This window comes from Triturus cristatus, chromosome 11 (genome assembly GCF_964204655.1).
Source record: "Triturus cristatus chromosome 11, aTriCri1.1, whole genome shotgun sequence".
NCBI lineage: Eukaryota > Metazoa > Chordata > Amphibia > Caudata > Salamandridae > Triturus > Triturus cristatus.
In genome coordinates this window covers 1124811270-1124830768 of record NC_140594.1, presented here as the reverse complement: position 1 = coordinate 1124830768, position 19499 = coordinate 1124811270, and the positions used below count along the sequence as shown (strand labels likewise).

The window sequence follows — 19499 nt, the reverse complement described above, 5'->3', positions numbered from 1 at the left end:
AAGGAAGAAGGGATTTGCTAACCAAGATATAATCAATTCTGGATCGGGTTTGGTGTACATTAGAAAAGAACGTATATTCCAACAAATCAGGATTACAGGTTCTCCAGACATCATACATTGGACGAGAGGCAATGGCCGATTGAAAGGATTTATGGGTCTTATCCGGTTGAAATTTGTACTTAGATAAGCGATCCGAGAAAGGATCCAACCATTGATTAAAATCGCCTGCTACAATAATATTGGGACAGTCAGCTGTGGAGAGGAGAATTTTGATATCATTCCAAAATTTGGGATCAGGTTTCACAGGGCCATAAATGTTTAGCAAGATTAACGTTTTATTGTGTACAACAACCTTGGCCATTACCCATCGACCTACGTCATCATTTTGAGAGGAAACAATTTGCACAGATAAAGTTTTGTGAAACAATATGGCAACCCCCCCCTTCTTGTCAACAGCAGGGGAAAAAACAACTTGGCCTACCCATTGCCTTTTTAATTTCAGTGACTCGACGTCATTGCAGTGAGTTTCTTGAAGAAAGGAAATTTGGGAATTAAGCTTAGATAAATGAGAAATTACCTTTTGTATTTTAACCGGGTTTCCAAGACCACGAACGTTCCACGTAACAAAATTACACATACGCGAGGGTCAGGGGAATGTGATACACATGGTGTGGAAATACTTCGGAGACACAACGACACTGGAAGACAAAATGCGCATAAGGGTTACACAGGGGAACAACAAAACATAAAACCACCTTAATAAGAAGAATCAACAAGCCTTCGACAATGTAATAAATAAGAAGAAGTCCAAAAGCACCATATTCATGAAGAAATGAAGGGAAAAGAGCAAAGAGGAAACATGGAAAAACTCGAAAGAAGAAGAGAGAGACGCACCGACCAGAGGAAGACTGAAATAAGAAAGAGCGCGAAGGAGCAGGGAAGGGAAAAAAGGTGAGCAGAGGAAAAAAGCATAGGAAAGCAAAGACGGAAAACAGGTCAAGGAAAAGAGTCCAGACCTGAAAGACATCGATAGAAAAGTAAAGTTGGAGCGTGATGAGACCGGAGAGAAGACAGCGGTATAATTCACATGGGTACAATTGGAAGCAGGACATAACGTAGGAAATCATATAGCGGGAGCGAGATATGAGAAGGGGAAGAAAGAATTTGAACAGGAATAAGCAGCAACAAAGAGGGAGAAACGTGATTAACAAACGTACAATAAGCAATAAGCACTAAAACATAAGGAAAGCTATGTATGAGAGGAATCTAAGGTAACCAGAAAAAAGCTGTTAATAGCTGTTAAGAGCACTACACTGAAGTAGCAAAAAAGAAGCGTTCAATGATTTGTGTCCATATTCCGAGAGGAGATGTTATTGAGAAACAGTTTCAGTTTTCCCGGGTCATCAAAGGATCTCGTCTGGCCGTCGTGGGTGATCTTGCAGATGGAGGGATGAAGTATACCATACTGGACGTTCAAGAGCCTCATTTGTGGACGCAATGCAAGAAATTCTTTGCGACGAGCATTGGTCGCATTGGAGACATCTTGTGAGATAAAAATATTGTGTCCAGACCACGATAGGTTACGTTTGAGTTTAGCTGCTTTAAGAACAGTCATGAGTTCTGTGAACTCCAAAAACAGCATAATAATACCACGAGGTTTGGTGGAATTCGGTTGAAGGCGACCTAAGCGGTGAGCTCTTTGTATATTCAAAGGTGTAGATGACTGAAGGCCCAAGAGGTCATGAAGGAATTTTCGAAGGAAAAGCAACATATCAGGACCCTCAATATTCTCTGGCAAGCCAAAAAGACGGAGGTTGTTCCTTCGATTACGATTCTCCAAGTCCTCAGTATGTAGCTTCAATTTATGAATCTCTTGTTCCAATAACGGAATTTTTGTGGTAACATCTTGAACGTCACTGACGCGTTGTTCTAACTCAGTCACCCTACCTTCCATGACAATCCATCGGTCCTCAATTTGTTGCAATTTTTCGTTTGTGGCGGCCATAAAGGGTTGAAGACCACGCACTTCCTCTAGTATGTTATCCAAAACTGGGCTTTGCGAAGAAAGAATAGGCGAGGGCGGATCATTCTTCAGCCTTTTAGGCTTGGCGCCAGAAGAGGACGGTTTATTTGGAGGATGGGAGTCATTAGACATCTTGGCAATTTGACGAGATGCCTTTTTGGCGGGAAAAAGTACACGGAATTCTCTCATACGCTGTACGGTTTGACAAAGATATTCATAAAGCCACTACAGCATCACCTTAGAACAAAAAGAGAAAGATACACAAAGCTGCAATGCATCCAGCCTGTGGCTCTGAAGATACCGGAACATAGGGGTTAATCACGGCTCCTCTGAAGAAAAGACAGAATTATGAGACCTTCTCCGGGGAGAGAAACGATATAGAACAAGCATGGCCAGGGGCTACTGGCGACTGTTGAAGATGGAGCAGACTCCCTCTCGAAGAGATAGGGAGCAGTAAAGCATCAAAGCATGACTGGATCCAGGAAATACGTGCGCGGTGTTTCAGGAATAGAATGCCGGCGCCTCGATACAAAATGGCCGCAGTCGGGCATTACCTCAGGAACTCAAACCGCCACGTCTCCGAGGGATAGGAGTGGTAAAAACAGCCAGCGAGGAGCAATTCAGAATCACACCATGTTCCGCCGGTAAGTTCTTCTAGAGACAGTGCCCGTAGCTCGCTGGGAAGTCTTCCACACAGCTACATAGCACCGCGTCCGAGCGGAGCTAACGGAGATCCGCCATCTTCCCTCGGCGTCCAAGCCACGCCCCCTGGCCGTGCAACTCTAACCCAAGCATGAGTGTATCTTCAACCAGATGGAACTGTGGCCCACGCAGCGCTTCTCTGCAGTCAGTGCGTAATATAGTCCCCAAAGCAAAATCTGGTATTAATTAAATCTCTTTCATGCTTAAATTATGTTAATGTTGTGTAGAAGTTGCACAGATATTTCTGTACCTGTTAATGCATCACACATTGGCGTCAGGTACAGTAACCTCCTCCTGGTATTACGTTCTATACAAGGACACTTTCAGGCGTGCTCGCTTTTCCAATTTGAGGCTTTTTTACTGTTTGATTCAGTAATCTCTACACTGTGCTCTTAGACACTTTACACTTCTTTTGGAATCAATGCATTTGGGGAGAGGGGGTCTGTACCCTGATGTCGGGTGCATTATGTCTTCCACTGTTCAAGTTGGAGCAGTGGTAATGGGGTTTTCTCTGGAAATGTGTTGACCGTCACTCTTTGGTGTTCTCACCCTCTGCAGAAGCCCCTCCTGGAAAGTAGAATATTTTCACAGCTCCCTATGTTTTAATTTCTTTCTGTTCCCACTCAGTTACTTTGAAGACATTGTAGATGTTTTGAAATTACTTCTTTCTTATTTATATCCTTCCTTTATGCGGTCCTACTCCAAACAGTGTTCTCTCTGTCGCAGGCAGCATTATAATAATCAATACTTTAGAGAAATCCTTTGAGTGGGCATTGTTTCTGCCCCCTGATCATGATAGGATGGCTTGCTGGTCGGTTTCAGCTGCACCACACCGAACCTTCCACTGTTGACTCCTGGGGACTATTTTTTCCTGTTGTAGGTTTCTATGGCATTTCAGGTTTTGCACTTGACGGGCCCTCCCCCTCTCCTATGTGTTTTTTCCCCCCTCTCTCTGAGCCCGCACATCACTTCCACTGCCTTAACGCTGCCTCGTGCATTCCACCCCACCCTCCCCCTGTCTCTATATGCACTCATGAATCGAGGCCATGCACTTGTGCACTCCAGTCCCTCCCGGCTTCCTCCTAGCCCAGACCAAACATTGGAGTGAGCCTAGACAAAACAAATATGAAATATGGCCTCCCTTCATTCTATGCTATTAGCTTTTCCGCTTTTCTTCATTGTGTAAGCGACGGTAACTGCAGTAGTACCAGCGAGCCATCTTGAAATTGTATTTTCTCTACTTTATTGTACCATTCCAATATAGTGCCATGTTGCATCCAGGTGCTATTTTTTTATACGCATTTAGATGCAACATGACTGCATCCTGCAATGTTTCGACAGTAATAAAGTACAAAACATACCATTTCAAGATGGCTGCCTGGCGCTGTTGTCTCTGCTTGTGCTTCTGCAACAAGCAAGCATTTGCAAAGCCAATACCTGCCAGAATTCTGCAAGCCTTAGCAAAGCAATTGGGCGAACGAGGCTGACTGACTGCCAATGCTTTTTTCAGCCAGTTCTTGAACTCGCCTTAAATATCGATCACTCACAGCCATGGTAAACGAGCCAACATATGTTTAGTGAGATATTTTCCCATCACTAACGTAGTCAGAAACAGATAAAATCCACTTATGTTAATCATATTAAAAATAAACGATGCATTTTACAACAAGGATAAACAAACCAATACACACTTAATATTCCTGGGCAGCATAAGCGCCTCTGCATATTACCCATGGTGCTCTGAAGCAGCCAGCGGGACTGTATAAAGCAGTGTCATCTAAGGATATTTACGGCACCGGGCACGACATATCTTCGGCCCTCTGTTTCAAGCAACTTTGCATTTCTTCACCTTTTTACTGATATTTGAAGGCTGTTTGATGCCAAACAATATTGAATTATGAGTTAAGCTTTCAGAGACATAGACAGCGGTAAGATAGAGAGAAAAATCAGTTTTTCCGAGGGCCCCTAGGAAGGCGGGGGCTCTAAGCAGTGGCCCACTTTGCCCATAGGCCTTAAAAAGCCACTGGTTATAAAGCACTTTATAAATATAAGAAAAGTTAACTTTTCGCCAAAAGTAGAAAAGATGCTCTCACAGGGGATGATAGGCTACCGATAAATTCTACAATGTATTCATTGTTAACAAGTCACGTTTGCTGAATTTGTGGATAATAGCAACTCGGCAAGGGTGAGTGACAGTGCGATGTTAGAGGGAAGGGTGTGCGATGCATCCAAATTAGTGTAAATGTTATCAAAAAACGAATTAGCTGAGTTGTTTAGAGTAAACATAATTATTTTCTATCATTCTGTCACTGTACAACTGGAACCTGGAGCTTATGTGTGCCTATAAACGTGTACGTTTCTCAGTCTTTCGGAGGTGAGTCTGGATACTGCGCTGACCGGCTGGACTATTCCCACTAGGATACATGTGACATTAGCTTCTGCATTCCGAAATATGCACAAATCCAAAACTTGAAGGATGAACTGAATTAAGCCTGTGCAACAGCCTTTTTGTTGGGGGTCAGGCCTTGGGTGATGGTGGGCAGGGCAGAATTCTGATGTCCACTTTGTTCAAAAGACAGAAATAGGCAAGTCTTGGTAAACGAATTGTGTCTGCTCTCCGCAGGTCTGTGTTGAGTTAGTTGGGCACTGAATGTATTATTTAAGTTCTCCCAAGATTGGACAATATCTGTAGTAAGTGAAATAAGCTGTGTAGACCATAGCCTCTCCAATCTTTTCACTTTCTATCCACAGGAAGGAATGTATATTCACCATCGACCCTGCAACTGCCCGCGATCTGGACGATGCTCTGTCCTGCAAGAAGCTTCCTGACGGTATGACAGCCATGACTCTTCTTGCATTCCGTTGGCTTTCCGTCCTCTTTTTCATATTGAAGTTTTTCGTCAATAAACTTAGGAACTAAAGTTTACAAGTTCATGCATAGCAGAAGACACGCGTCTTCTCTATATGTCAGATTATGGAAATGTAATGTACTGAGGGGCTTGCCATGTACTTAATTAGATACAAGGTAAATTACTCGCTCAATGCAGACCCAATCCCTGTTTTGTCGTATCTTATTTCATAATGTTCTGGTTGCTGGAAAAGTTAATTTCCTCAGCTTTTGGAACCTAGTTTTTGACTGAGCTGTTGAGTTCCCAAAACAACTAGTAGACAACTTCTTGTTGATTTTGTCTTGTTGTAACTTGACTCATAACATATGTATAAATGCAGAGTATAAAATCCTATAAGTGTTAGCTTCATTCCTTTCGATCGGCAGCAACTCTGACCAACATTTTGAAGGTCCTCTTTTTACACTTTTCTTAGCACGATCATGTTATTTGTAAATTTAACACTAATCTTTGAGTTATGATTACCTGATGTGGTTGATTTGGCGATGGAGTTGGTGGGGTATGGGAGCGGTGCAGGTCTGCTGGGCAGAAGTGCCCAGTGTTGATCTACAGGGGTCAGAGCTATTCCAGGTTATCGCGATAACCACTAAGTGGACAATTCCCGTTTACATTCGTTGTACCTAATGTCCATATGCTAACAATGTAGTGTTGCCCGGAGATAATGCATTAGGATAGCCTCAATTGTAGGCCTCATGAGCGCAGAAAAGCCCTATTTTGTCTCCAGAAAATGGAAAAGCCTTGAGGAGCCATTTAGTCTACAACAAAATTCAAGAGGTGGTGGTATGAGTCACTGACTGTAGGAACAGCATTCACCGTTCATGTACTGCCACCAAACTGATCTACCACCACGAAGACCAGAAACAATCCTTCTGTGGAATACAGTGGACAGTGATTGAGACACTGAGCGCAAGTTGAACGATCAATTCCCCCAGAATGTACTACATGTGAAAGAGCAAAGATGGATTTGTAGACTCAATGCAGATGTCTATGACTTGAGGTTAAATGGAGACGAGTGTGACGGGCCTTTTTCCATCCACCATTCATTCCCTCCCTTCCAGTTAAAGTCATGTCCACAATCAGGACATGTGATTAGGCACTTAAACAACAGATACAGCAATACACATAGCAGTCTCCTTCCAGAACGAGTCCGCTACACATGCTCAATGTGCATGGACCGCTCGAGCATCCTCTGTTAAAGTAAGATGTATACATTTCCCACTCAAGTGAAGCATGTCCACAGTTGTCCAAGACCATTCTAGTGACCATGCAAACACTCTGTGTCTGCACTCAGCTGATGGATGTATACATATCTCTCTCTATATATATATATATATCTATATATCTATCCTATCTATATATATATATATATATATCTCATGAGGCTCTTACACTTAAATAAGGTCTTCTGTTTAGATTGTCCCCTAACACAATCGGGCTTTTTTCCAACCCGTGTTATTACAGGCTCTGAACAACCAGATGAGAACAGTAGATACCATTAACACGCAACGCCCCCTGCATATGGGTGCAGGTGTAGCCCTGTAACCAGGCTCTAGCTTCCAGGAAGCACATTCCAGCTTGGGTTGTCCTACCAGCATGGAAACTCCTGCTGCTGTTGGACACACAGGCTGGAAACATACGTGCAGGACTAGGGGCATGAGCTCATCTTCACTGTCTCAGATGGAAATTACTATAAAACGAGGCTGAGCTTTAGTCGCCTTTACCGATTGGTGCATTGGTAGAGTGATTCTCAGACTGCCAGCAACTCTGCCATTGCAGAGGTAAATGGGGCTAGCACGCCAACATCTCTCCTGATCATAAATATCATGTATGCAAATGTCAGATAATTAATCCTCAGAGAAAATAGTAATCTGTGCATTAGGCTTAGAGTTCAGTTTAAATCCCACTCAGCAGCAGGCGGAATCCACTGTGGTCCTGGGAGTTAGTCGTTGCCCCACCTCTTTTCAATAATGTGAGGCATAACCTGACCGCTCAGAGCACTGTGCATCCCCACCTGCGAGTGCTTTCTGTTGTGTGTGCTGAACCAAGGTGTTCTGCTCTGCAGTGCTGCAACAGTCGTTTGCGTGTTTTCCTCCCACAGGGGTCTCCTAAATACCAAACGAGGAGTTTTCTTTTATCACTTAATGACTTAGAAATGTGTAGCAGAGCACCGAAGAGCACTTAGAAGTGTTCTTTGGTGTGACCCACCACCAACACAGACAAGCAAGGGCGAGCAGATCCAATCATGTCTGCCTCTACATTGACAGGTCATCAGCCAGACTTTGACCCCTAATATGTTCAAAGCAAGGATCCCTAGACATCTCGCGGTACACAACTGACAGCAAAAAAATAGGAATTCCATATTAGAGTGGCCACACTCCTCATGAATTCCACACTCCTTGTGTTGGCCAACCAAATATGCTCACACGTGTCGACTATACGCCTCTTGTGACGAGGACGTACAAATAAATGCTATTGGTTGACCACCTTGTCACAGTTCTCTTCAGATCTCTCTTCAGTAGGTTTACGTGTAAGGTTAGTGACTCCTCAGAGGAATAGTAATCTACATGCTTTACTAAGCTGAGGTCAATAGCTAGGAACTCCACCAGACTCACGGTGAGCTCCTCGTGAGCACAGTATCAGCACCAGCATCCGCCCATACTGAGGACGAAAGAGACTGCTGTCTTTGACTGACCATGAGGCAACATACATGTAGCTGAACACATCGCCCTAGCACTGACCGCAATGCCCACATGTTTCACATTTTACAGAGGCTGCAGAAGCAGTGTGGGCACCTCACTCCTTGTCGTTCCCACACTGTCTCCAGCCAGAACATTTTCACCGACAAACCATTGATTTCAGGTGTGTTTGTGTACTCAGTTCAGTTGAAACAAACAAGTCTTTAAACCCAGAGGTCATTAGGCTGTCACCTAAGAGTCCAGTACTGGAAACCGTGTCCATTACCTGGAGGGATGTGGTCACCCTATACAATATTGTTGTGTTGACATTAGTTGTGTGTCCCTCATTTAAAACGGATGTTGCCCAAGTGTGATTGCTTTCACTCCAGTATTTTGCCTCTTTCATTCACAGTGGTTTGTTGTGTGTGGACTGAAGCTTGTCTTGTAGGTTGCCTCTTCTCTATAGAGCTGATTTGCTGGCGTTCCGTCTGGTCAGTTCTTTTCGCAGTCCATGCTTTTGCTCGCTCTCTCATATTGCTTCCTTTCATTCGGAAGGGCCTGCACGGTAGGGAAAAAGAGAAACATTGCCATAAGGAATTTCTTTCTGCCTGAATCTATAACGTGATTTTAATTTGAGAAGAGCCAGCGCCGCTCAGCAGGAGCTGAGTAACTTGGCATGATTCGTCTTGGACTTTGGACGACTTGCAGGCTATTTCTGTGTTCTTATTAGTTCAGAATCTACTGAATGTTTTTTGTGCTTTCTGAAATCAAGAGTGGCAAAGTAAACCATTTAATTTGCATACAACACAGCAACGGCATCTAAGATATAAAATAAAGTTTTGACCATATGGAGATTGCTGGAGGGGTGAGTATTGTAAAGTCATCTGTGGCTAATCAGGATCCTGCTAACAGTTTGGAGTTTTAGCTACAGGGTACCACTCTACATAGTGTGACCTCGTAGCAGCTTGCTTGGTTGGAGATTGTCCACCAGTGGTAGCATGCAGCCATATTCAAAATTGATCGTTTCCTGACAAGTGATGTCACCAATTGGTCTACATCATCAATTCATATACCACTGATTTCCAATAAATATTACGGTAGCATATAGTAGTTATGTTTTAAAGGTTTTTTTATTTGTGATTTTAGCCCAACTTGAAGCAGGCCAGTTTATGATTAAAATAGATTTCACATGTTTGTGAGATTGTTTTTATAACCTCTATGGGCAAGAATCTAAATTGCAAATCATGAATGCAGATTGTGTGCATAAATCAGGACAGTAGAGAGGTAAACTTAAATATTAGTTTCACTGTGAAAGGCAACAAAGGCCACACCTACAACAAGACCTACTAGGAATTAATTGCCTGTGCGAAGTATTATGAGCAACAAAGAACACTTTGGGCAGAAACAGATCCTCCCTTTTATCGCTTACCAAAAACAGCATAGACCAGCAGGAGGGTCAGCTCCTGCGGAACGGTCCCGCCCAACATTGAGTCAGTGTGCATTAACCATGAAGAACAACCGTAGTCTTTGATCCACACAACATTGAGTCAGTGTGCATTAACCACGAAGAACAACCGTAGTCTTTGATCCCGCACAACATTGAGTCAGTGTGCATTGACCACGAAGAACCACCGTAGTCTTGGATCCCGCACAACATTGAGTCAGTATGTACTGACCATGAATAACCACCGTAGTCTTCGATCCCACATAACATTGAATCAGTGTGCATTAACCAAGAACAACAACTGTAGTCTTTGATCTACACAATATTGAGTCAGTGTGCATTAACCACGAAGAACAACCATAGTCTTCAATCCCGCACAACATTGAGTCAGTGTGCATTGACCACGAAGAACCACCTTAGTCTTGGATCCCGCACAACATTGAGTCAGTGCGCATTGACCACGAAGAACCACCATAGTCTTCGATCCCGCACAACATTGAGTCAGTGTGCATTGACCACGAAGAACCACCTTAGTCTTGGATCCCGCACAACATTGAGTCCGTGTGCATTAACCATGGCGAACCACCGTAGTCTTCGATCCCACACAACATTGATTCAGTGTGCATTGAGCATGAAGAACCACTGTAGTCTTCGATCCCGCATAACAGTGGGTCAGTGTGCATTGAGCATGAAGAGCCACTGTAGTCTTCGATTCTGTACAACATTGATTCAGTGTGCATTGAGCATGAAGAACCACTGTAGTCTTCGATCCCGCACAACAGTGGGTCAGTGTGCATTGACCTTGAAGAACCACTGTAGTCTTCGATTCTGTACAACATTGATTCAGTGTGCATTAATCATGAAGAACAACCGTAGTCTTCGATCCCGCACAACTGTGGGTCAGTGTGCATGGACCATGAAGAGCCACCGTAGTCAAAATTGAACGGACAAAGCTGTACCACCTTAATGCACTGTCCATGATAAAGGACAGACACACTGCAGATGAAACTAGTGAAAGCAAAGCAAGGACCTCCTTAAGGAGATCAATAGGTTGACTGGTTGAATGGGATGAAGAGCAGGAACATGGCTGCCTGAAATGCAGAATCGGTGGAGACTGGGGAGGTACCTGAGCCGCTTCTGCATAGCTTACAATATTCTGTGGGCCGTGGAGTAGGGGGGCAGGTTTGCAAAGGCTAATTTTTGACCTGCTACTCCATGGCTTGTACTATTTGATGGGCCATGGGGGTGCCTGGGCAGCTGGGCTCTATCCAATCACTTGGTTACAAATTCAGAACATAGTGCTGCAACTGTAAGCTGCCTTTCTCCTCCGAAACCTACAAAATGTGTCACCCATCCAGGAGCAGAGCAGCTTACAACTGTTTAAGGGCTCTGAAGGAGGGCGCTTAGGCAGCTGTAACCTGTTCCTTCCTCTTTTTATGCTGCCCTTATGCCATTCGGGCAAAGAAGAGGTAGTTTTAGAAATACATCCTTGTGCAAGTGGAGGGGTGGGATGAAATGGGCAATTTTGTGCTCAGAAGCCATGGGCCCCCCTTTGCAGAGCCTCCACTCCCCGTAGGGCAGTGCACAGGAGATTGGGGGCACACATTTCTTTGGCGTTTACAGGGCGGTGCCACAGTTAAATGTAACGAGCATTGGCAAAGCCAATAGGTCTTGCCTATGCGAGAGCTATTAGCTTTGGCAATGTGTTTTAGCCATGTTGTATACCAGTGTGGCTGCTCTTCAGCGTGATTAAAAGTTTGTTGCGTGGAGTGGGGTAGATTAGAGTAGGGTAGAATGGAATGGGGTAGATTGGGGTAGAGTGTAGTGGGGTAGATTGGAGCGGGGTAGATGAGGTAGAGTGGGGTGTAATCGGGTAGATTGGAGCGAGGTAGAGTGGGGTGTAATAGGGTAGATCGTTGTGGGGTAGAGTGAGGTAGACTGGAATGGGGTAGATTGGAGTAGAGTGGGTAGATTGGATTGGGCAGATTGGATTGGAGTGGGGGTAGATTGGATTGGGATGGGATAGACTGTGGTGGAGTTGGGTAGATTGGTGTGGGGTAGGTAGGAGTGGGATGGGATAGGCTGGTGGAGTTGGGTAGATTGGTGTGGGGTAGGTATGAGTGGGGTAGATTGGGATAGATGGGGAAGAGTGTGGTAGATGGGAGTTGGGTGGAGTGTGGTGTATTGCGGCGGAGTGGGGTGCAGTGGAGTGAAGTGGGATAGATTGGAGTGTGGTAGATTGGAGTGGGGTAGGTTAGATGGATTAGAGTAGGGTAGATCGTGGTAGATTGGAGTGGGGTATATTGGAGTGGATTGGCTAGATTAGTGTAGAGTGGGGTGAGGTAGAGTGGAATGGGGTGGGATAGATTTGAGTGGGGTGGAATGGAGGAGAATCAATCAATCAGCCATTTGTAGAGCGAACTACTCACCAGCTACTGGTCGAACAGCCAGGTCTTGAGAAGTCTCCTGAAGGTCAGCAGGTCCTGGGTCCTCCGCAAGTGGGCGGGAGGCTGTTCCATGTCTTGGCGGCGAGGTGGGAGAATGATCTGCCACCGGTGGCCGTTCAGCGACTGCGTGGGACGGTGGCGAGGGCGAGGTCGGCGGAGCGAAGCTGGCGGTTTGGGGTGTTGAAGGACAGTAGTTTGTTGAGGTATGCTGGTCTGGTGTTATGGAGTGCTTTGTGAGCGTGGGTGATGAGTTTGAAGGTGATCCTCTTGTTGACCGGGAGCCAATGCAGGTCTCTCAGGTTGGTGGTGATGTGGCTGTGGCGAGGGAGTCCGAGGATGAGGCGTGCAGAGGCGTTTTGTATGCGTTGGAGTCTCTTCTGGAGTGTAGCCGTTGTTCCTGCGTAGAGGGCGTTGCCGTAGTCCAGTCTGCTGCTGACGAGTGCTTGGGTTCATTTGGCGTGGAGTAGGGATTTGAGTTGAGTTTGGTAGATTGGAGTGGGTGGAGTAGATTGGGGTAGATTATGGTGGAGTAGAAGAGGGAGATTGGGTGGATTGGAGCGGGGTAGATTGTGGTAGACTGGAGTGGGATAGATTTGGTTAGTGTGGAGTGGGGTTGTGTGGAATAACGTAGATTGTGATAGATTGTAGTGGGGTACACTGAGGTAGATTCGAGTGGAGTGTGGTAAATTGAAATGGAGTGGGGTAGATTGGACTAGGGTAGAATGTGCTGGAGTTTGGTAGATTGGAGTGGAGTAGACTGGGTGGAGTGCGGTAGATCTGAGTAGATTGAAATGGGGTGGGTAGATTGGAGTGGACTAGGATGGGGCACATTACATTGGGATAGATTGGTTTAGAGTGGAGTTGGGTTGATCGGAGTGTATTGGAGTGGGGTAGCCTCGAGTGGAATGGGATAGATTGGGGTAGATTGTAGTGGGATTGATTGGAGTGGAGTGGGGTAAGTGGTGTGAAGTTCAGGGGCATAGAGTAGAGTGGCATGTTGTCATGGAGTGAGCGATGTGGAGTGGCATGTCGTAGAGTGGGGTGGAGTGACGTAATGTGTAGTATGCATGGGGTGGTAGTGCACTGCCATCATAGACAACACATTTTCAATTTAAATAACCATTACATTTGCACAGACAAACAGTTTTACTGATACAACTATATACAGCTCACAAACGATAATGTTTGCAAATGCCATCACCTATTGTACTGATGTGTTTTGATCATATTCAAATATTTGTTTCCACCACACCTCAGAATTACAAAAAGGTGCTTCATTTGTCATTTCCTAATTCTGATATATTCTAAAACTCTGAAACATCAGCACTGTTAATTTTTTTGTGTTATAGAAAGAATAAAATCCATAACCTCTCCTCTCACATTCTCCTCTCACATGGGTAGTCAGCAGGAATGTCACATCAGTTCCCTCGCTTTAAAGCCAGAGAAAGAAAACTACACACCAAGCTCCCTCGTAAGACGGAGTCTGACATTTGACATCTGTCTTTTTTTTCATTTATTTATCGTTTGTGAGGTTAACAAGACATAAAAGGTACAACCCCCCTGGCCTCCCCACATTTAGAAGTACCATGGTGACACAACAAGACAGCACACTTCTGTTGTGATACACACAGGATAATAGTTCAGTTGTAATCAGCATGATCATACTAGTATAGTCCTCTAGAAGCCCTTAGGTCCCCGTCACCTGCAGCACAATCTCTCGCATAGGTTCAAAGAGCAGCCAGATTGTAGTTCAGATGTCGGTTGCGTCTCTTGCCATTTAACACTTGCAGCGTCCATGGAAGTCGGTAATCAATCAATCAATCAAGAAATTTGTATAGCGCGCTACTCACCCAGAGGGTCTCAAGGCGCGCGGGGGGGGGGGGGGGTTTGGGGGTCTGCTACTGCTCGAACAGCCAGGTCTTGAGTTGCTTCCTGAAGGAGAGGTGGTCTTGGGTACGACGGAGGTGGATGGGGAGGGAGTTCCAAGTCTTGGCTGCTAGGTAGGAGAAGGATCTTCCTCCCATGGTGGCTCTTCGAATGCGTGGAACGGCGGCGAGGGCGTGACTGGTCGATCGCAGTTGGCGGGTGGGAGTGTAGAAGGTCAGGCGGTTGTTGAGGTACCTGGGGCCCAGGTCGTGGAGGGTCTTGTGTGCGTGGGTGAGGAGACGGAACGTGATTCTCTTGCTGACGGGGAGCCAGTGCAGGTCTCTCAGATGTCCGGAGATGTGGCTGTGTCGGGGGATGTCCAGGAAGAGTCGTGCGGAGGCGTTCTGGATGCGTTGGGAGTCTTTTCTGTAGTTTGGCTGTGGTTACGGTGTAGAGGGTGTTACCGTAGTCCAGTCGGCTGGTGATGAGTGCTTGGGTGACCGTCTTCCTGGTTTCGGTGGGGATCCATCGGAAGATCTTTCGGAGCATGCGTAGGATGTTGAAACACGATGATGAGACGGCGTTGACTTGTCTGGTCATTGAGAGGGAGGAGTCCAGGATGAAGCCCAGGTTGCGTGCATGGTCCGTTGGTTTGGGTGCGCTGCCTAGGGCCGGGGGCCACCAGGAGTCGTCCCAGGCAGAGGGTGATGATCCAAGGATGAGGACTTCCGTCTTGTCTGAGTTCAGTTTCAGGCGGCTGTTCTTCATCCACTCGACCACTTCTTTCATCCCTTCGTGTAGGTTGGTTCTGGCGGTGGCAGGGTCGTTGGTGAGGGAGAGGATCAGCTGGGTGTCGTCGGCGTAGGAGATGATGTTGAGGTTGTGTTGGCGTGCGATGGCTGCGAGGGGGCTCATGTAGACGTTGAAGAGGGTGGGGCTGAGTGATGATCCTTGTGGTACGCCGCAGATGACTTTGGTGGCCTCTGATCTGAACGGGGGGAGGCGGACTCTCTGGGTTCTTCCGGCGAGGAACGAGATGATCCACTCCAGTGCCTTCTCTTGGATACCGACGTTGCTGAGGCGTTGTACTAGGGTGCGGTGGCAGACAGTATCGAACGCTGCGGAGAGGTCCAGGAGGATGAGGGCCGCTGTTTCCCCGTTATCGAGCAGGGTTCGGATGTCGTCCGTGGCTGCGATGAGGGCGGTCTCGGTGCTGTGGTTGGCTCGGAATCCGGACTGTGAGTGGTCGAGGGATCCGTTCGTCTCGAGGAAGGCAGCAAGCTGTCTGTTGACGGTCTTCTCGATGACTTTGGCAGGAAAAGGGAGGAGCGAGATGGGGCGGTAGTTCTTGAGGTCGGTGGGGTCTGCTGAAGGTTTCTTCAAGAGGGCGCTGAGTTCAGCATGCTTCCAGCTTTCCGGGAAGGTGGCCGTGTTGAAGGAGCAGTTGATGATGTCCCGGAGATGGGGTGCGATGACGGAGTCGGCCTTGTTGAAGACGTGGTGGGGGCATGGGTCGGTTGGCGATCCGCAGTGGATGGTGTTCATCGTGTGGATGGTGTCTTCGGTGCTGACCAGGGTCCAGGCGCGGAGGGTGATGGTGGGGGGCATTGGTTCTGTGGTAGGGTGCGTGGACTGTTCGCCAAAGCTGTTGTGTATGTCTGCGATCTTGCTGTGGAAGAACGAGGCGAGTGAGTCGCAGAGGTCTTGTGAGGGAGTGATGTCGTTGTTTCCGGCGCTGGGGTTGGAGAGCTCTTTGATGATGCTGAAGAGTTCCTTGCTGTTGTGTGCGTTGTTGTCTAGTCGATCCTTGAATGCTGACTTCTTGGTGGTGTGGATCAGCTGGTGGTGTTTGCGGGTGGCGTGCTTGAGGGCGGTCATGTTGTCTGTGGTCGGGTTTTTTCGCTAAGCTTTCTCGAGGGTGCGGCAGTTCTTCTTGGAGTTCTTGAGGTCGTCGTTGAACCAGGAGGCATTCTTGCTTCCGGGCCTGCTGGGATGGTGTGAGAAGTTGGCCTGGTATATGATGTTCACTAGTTAAAGTGACCACCTTGTACCATGCCAAGCAACCCTTATGGTGTGGTTGTAAGTCAACCTTTTCGGACTAGCTGCCCTAGTGGTAGCGTAGGCTAAGCAGTCTTTGAGGCTAAACTCGTGAAGCGTGTTAAGCAGGCTGTTTTACCAAATGTAACCCCCTTTTATACCAATGAAAGGACACCACACAGATATATATTCAAAATATATATGTATTTATTTCTCAAAGTAACCCCTAGTCTCTTTATGAGCACAGGAGCACAAATCGTCAAACAAGACTACAGTAGAATACACAGAAGTTGCACTTTATATGGATAGGCCCTGGTGGCCGCTCAAACCATATACTAAAATAGTGGTATAAGTACCACGAACAGAAAAGGGAAAAGGCCTAGGGCCTCTAGAATCGCTGGGCCTACAAGGAGCTAACTTCAGTTAGTGACCAGGAGGTCCACGGGTTGCGTGTGCAGAGCAAATAGTCACACGCGAGCTCCCATAGGTTTTCAATGGGTGCGTAAAAAGTACAAAGTTACTGCAAAAAGGATCTTCCGGATGGACTATGAACTCAAGATTCGAAACACAGACACTAGAGATGATTCTCTACACTTGGGCACCGGAGTGCCAGCTTTACCTCACCCACAGGAAGCGGGTGCATAGGCGTCGAAGTGCGTCGGGTTTCTTCTATCTGTTCAATGGAGCCTGTAGATAAAGATGCTGCAGGCGGTCGGTCCGGAAGAGATGCGGTGGATCCAAGAGTGGATCGGAGATGTTGAAGACCTGTAAGCAGAGGGGACAGTGTTCACAGTCACTAGCCAGTGACCAGCGTGGCACCAGGTGGGTACCAGGCGATGTCGGGTGCAAACAGGAAGAAAGGTGTAGCTTGTCTCTGCAGCCACGTGGTCCCTGAAGGTTGACGACGTCCAGGAGTCGGGTCACGAGCTGTCCCACGCAGGCTCTCGCTGTCGGCGGTGTCGGCGACTTGGTCGAAGCAAACAAGCCTTGGCAAAAGCAATTGTTGTGGAGGATGAAATAAGCTGATGGTTCTGACCTCAAGGTCAGAGGGATTGCTCCTTTGGAGGGGAGCAAGGGCCAGTCTGGAGCAACCAGACCAGCGGTGTATTTCTTGAAGTTCGTCGCCAAGATGGCCACTAGCCAGCGGGCCAGCAACCGGGTAGGCGCGTCGAGTGGAAAAATGCAGAAGGGCCCCACGCAGATCGTGGAGATGCTGGAGGGCTCACCTTTGGTGCAGATGCTGCTCGAGGGTTGGGCTTCTCAGATCCCAAAGCACAACTTGGAGGGAGCCTCGGTTGTTGCACTTGCAGCTTGTCGTGGTCTTTTCAAGATGGCTGGCTCCACGTGTCTCGGTGCCTCCACGGGTCTCCTCTTCTCAGGGACTGTGGATCGGGCGGTGAGAGGTCTGGAGGTCCAGGTCTTGTCAGTCTCTGGGCTCGGGCTCCGGCGGGAGGCGGCGGCAAAGCAGACGTTGATTCGCTGGATGGTGCTTGCGTTAGCAAGGTGGTCACTCCCTGACCACAGGGGAGATTGGCTTCAGTCCTCTGTGCGGCAGAGCGTCGAAGTTCCCGTCTTCTTCTTAGTTTCAAGTTGATTCCAGGATGTCTGAAGTCTTAGGACACAGCTCCTACCTTTAAGCGGATTCTAGGGGCCGGACTACCTGCTAGGTCCCTCCCTAAGGGTGGGACCAGGAAGGGGGGTGGTTACACCCCCAATCCTTTGTCCAGCTCGCCCCAGGCCCGGGACTGGTGTGCCCCAGGACCGGATTGAACTGGCATATGCACCGAGGCTCCTTGTGAGCCTCAGGCATGTCTGGTTTCTTTCAAGCCCTACCTGACCAATACACAAAATCCTGTCTGGGGTGGTGCACGCACCTCCCCTGGCAGGAAACCCTTTGTCCACACCTCCCAAGCTGGAAGGACTCCCAGCAGCAGGAGGGCAGACTTGTGTCTGTGGTGGCAGCATCCATTTTGTGGAGCTGAGGCTATGTCTGATTTTACCCGGGTTTCAGGTACTGTACATGTCGTGTCCCTCTAGAAGGGTGGAATGCTAACCCCGTCGCCAGAATTGGCGAGGGGTTAGTATTCCAATTCGTATGACACCTTACTCGACATGTTTTGATAAAGCCAAACCAAAGTTAGCATTTAACTGCGAGGTTCATAATGCACTTAAGAGTATATGGTATGACGATATCTGGAAACAGTAGAAGGAAGTTGTTCCGACCACTGCAGACAGGCTCAGCTCATGCCAGAGCACCATCTCACATGGAACCAAGCACTCTGCCTTCAGGATTGTTAAGGCCTGCCATAGGAGTGACTTATAGGTTACCAGGTGTCCCATTTAAGGTTAGGTATAGGTATACTACACCTAAGTAAGAGGTGGTTACACCAACTTACCCCAGCTGAGTGATCAGCCAGTTGTGTCAAATTTGTTAGGCCAAGCCTGGGGTGGCATAATACATGCTTCAGCCCCTGGCAGGCCTTGGGTACACCTATGCCCTGGGTACCTATGGTACACTGTACAGGGGCTGATAAAGTGATCCCTCCCAATTGGGTATGTACCTAGGGTACATGGAGTCCATTTTACAGAGAGAGCAGATAGCCTGAGAGCCTGAATGGCAGGATCTCAGGCCAACTAAGTCGAAAAACCAGCTAGACACTAGGCAAAAATTTGGGGGTAACCATAGTCAGATATCCACCTTCCTACAGATGGTTTTTCAGGGGTGCGAGGTCGTCAGCGCAGTTGGTGATCCACTGTGTGAGTTTGTTGGCTGCTTGGTTGGGGTTTCTTTGATCTGGCGGGAGGGGTTCTGGTTCAGTGATGTGGTGAGCTGGTCGGTGGTGATCTTGTTCCAGCTCCTGCGGGGAACCTGTTGCGGGAGGTGGTGGGTCGTGGTCTTTCTGAAGCTGAAGTGGACGCAGCTGTGGTCTGTCCAGTGGAGTCCGGTGGAGTGGCTTAAGGAGATGTACTTGCTGGAGGAGAAGATTGGGTCGAGCGTGTGTCCGGCGTAGTGGGTGGGGGTGTTCACCAGTTGCTTGAGTCCGAGGTTGGCGAGGTTGTCCAGCAGGGTGGTGGTGTTGTTGTCGTAGTTGTTCTCCAGGTGGAAGTTGAGGTCCCCTAGGAGAATGTAGTCGGCGGAGGGGAGGGCGTGTGGGCTGATGAAGTCTGCGATGTCTTCGCTGAATTGTGTGCGGGGTCCTGCGGGTCTGTAGATGAGGGTGCCTCTGAGTGTGGTCTTGGGGTCGGTGTGTATCTGGAAGTGAAGGTGTTCGGCGGCTGTGGATGTCGTCGGAGCTGGTCGTGATGCGGATGGTGTTCTTGTGGACGATGGCGATGCCTCCTCCTGTCTGGTTGACGCGGTCCCTTCGGGTGATCATGTATCCGTCCGGGATGGCTATG

At 47.6% G+C, this 19499-nt stretch overlaps 1 protein-coding gene across 1 annotated transcript in view; it reads left to right on the top strand.

The window, feature by feature from the left end:
* DIS3L2 (DIS3 like 3'-5' exoribonuclease 2) overlaps positions 1–19499 on the top strand; it is a 1010223-nt gene that overhangs the window by 509379 nt on the left and 481345 nt on the right. Inside the window, exon 11 of the mRNA XM_085635696.1 lies at positions 5477–5556. Coding sequence (XP_085491822.1) covers positions 5477–5556 — 80 coding nt within the window. The remainder of the gene's footprint in view (positions 1–5476; positions 5557–19499) is intronic.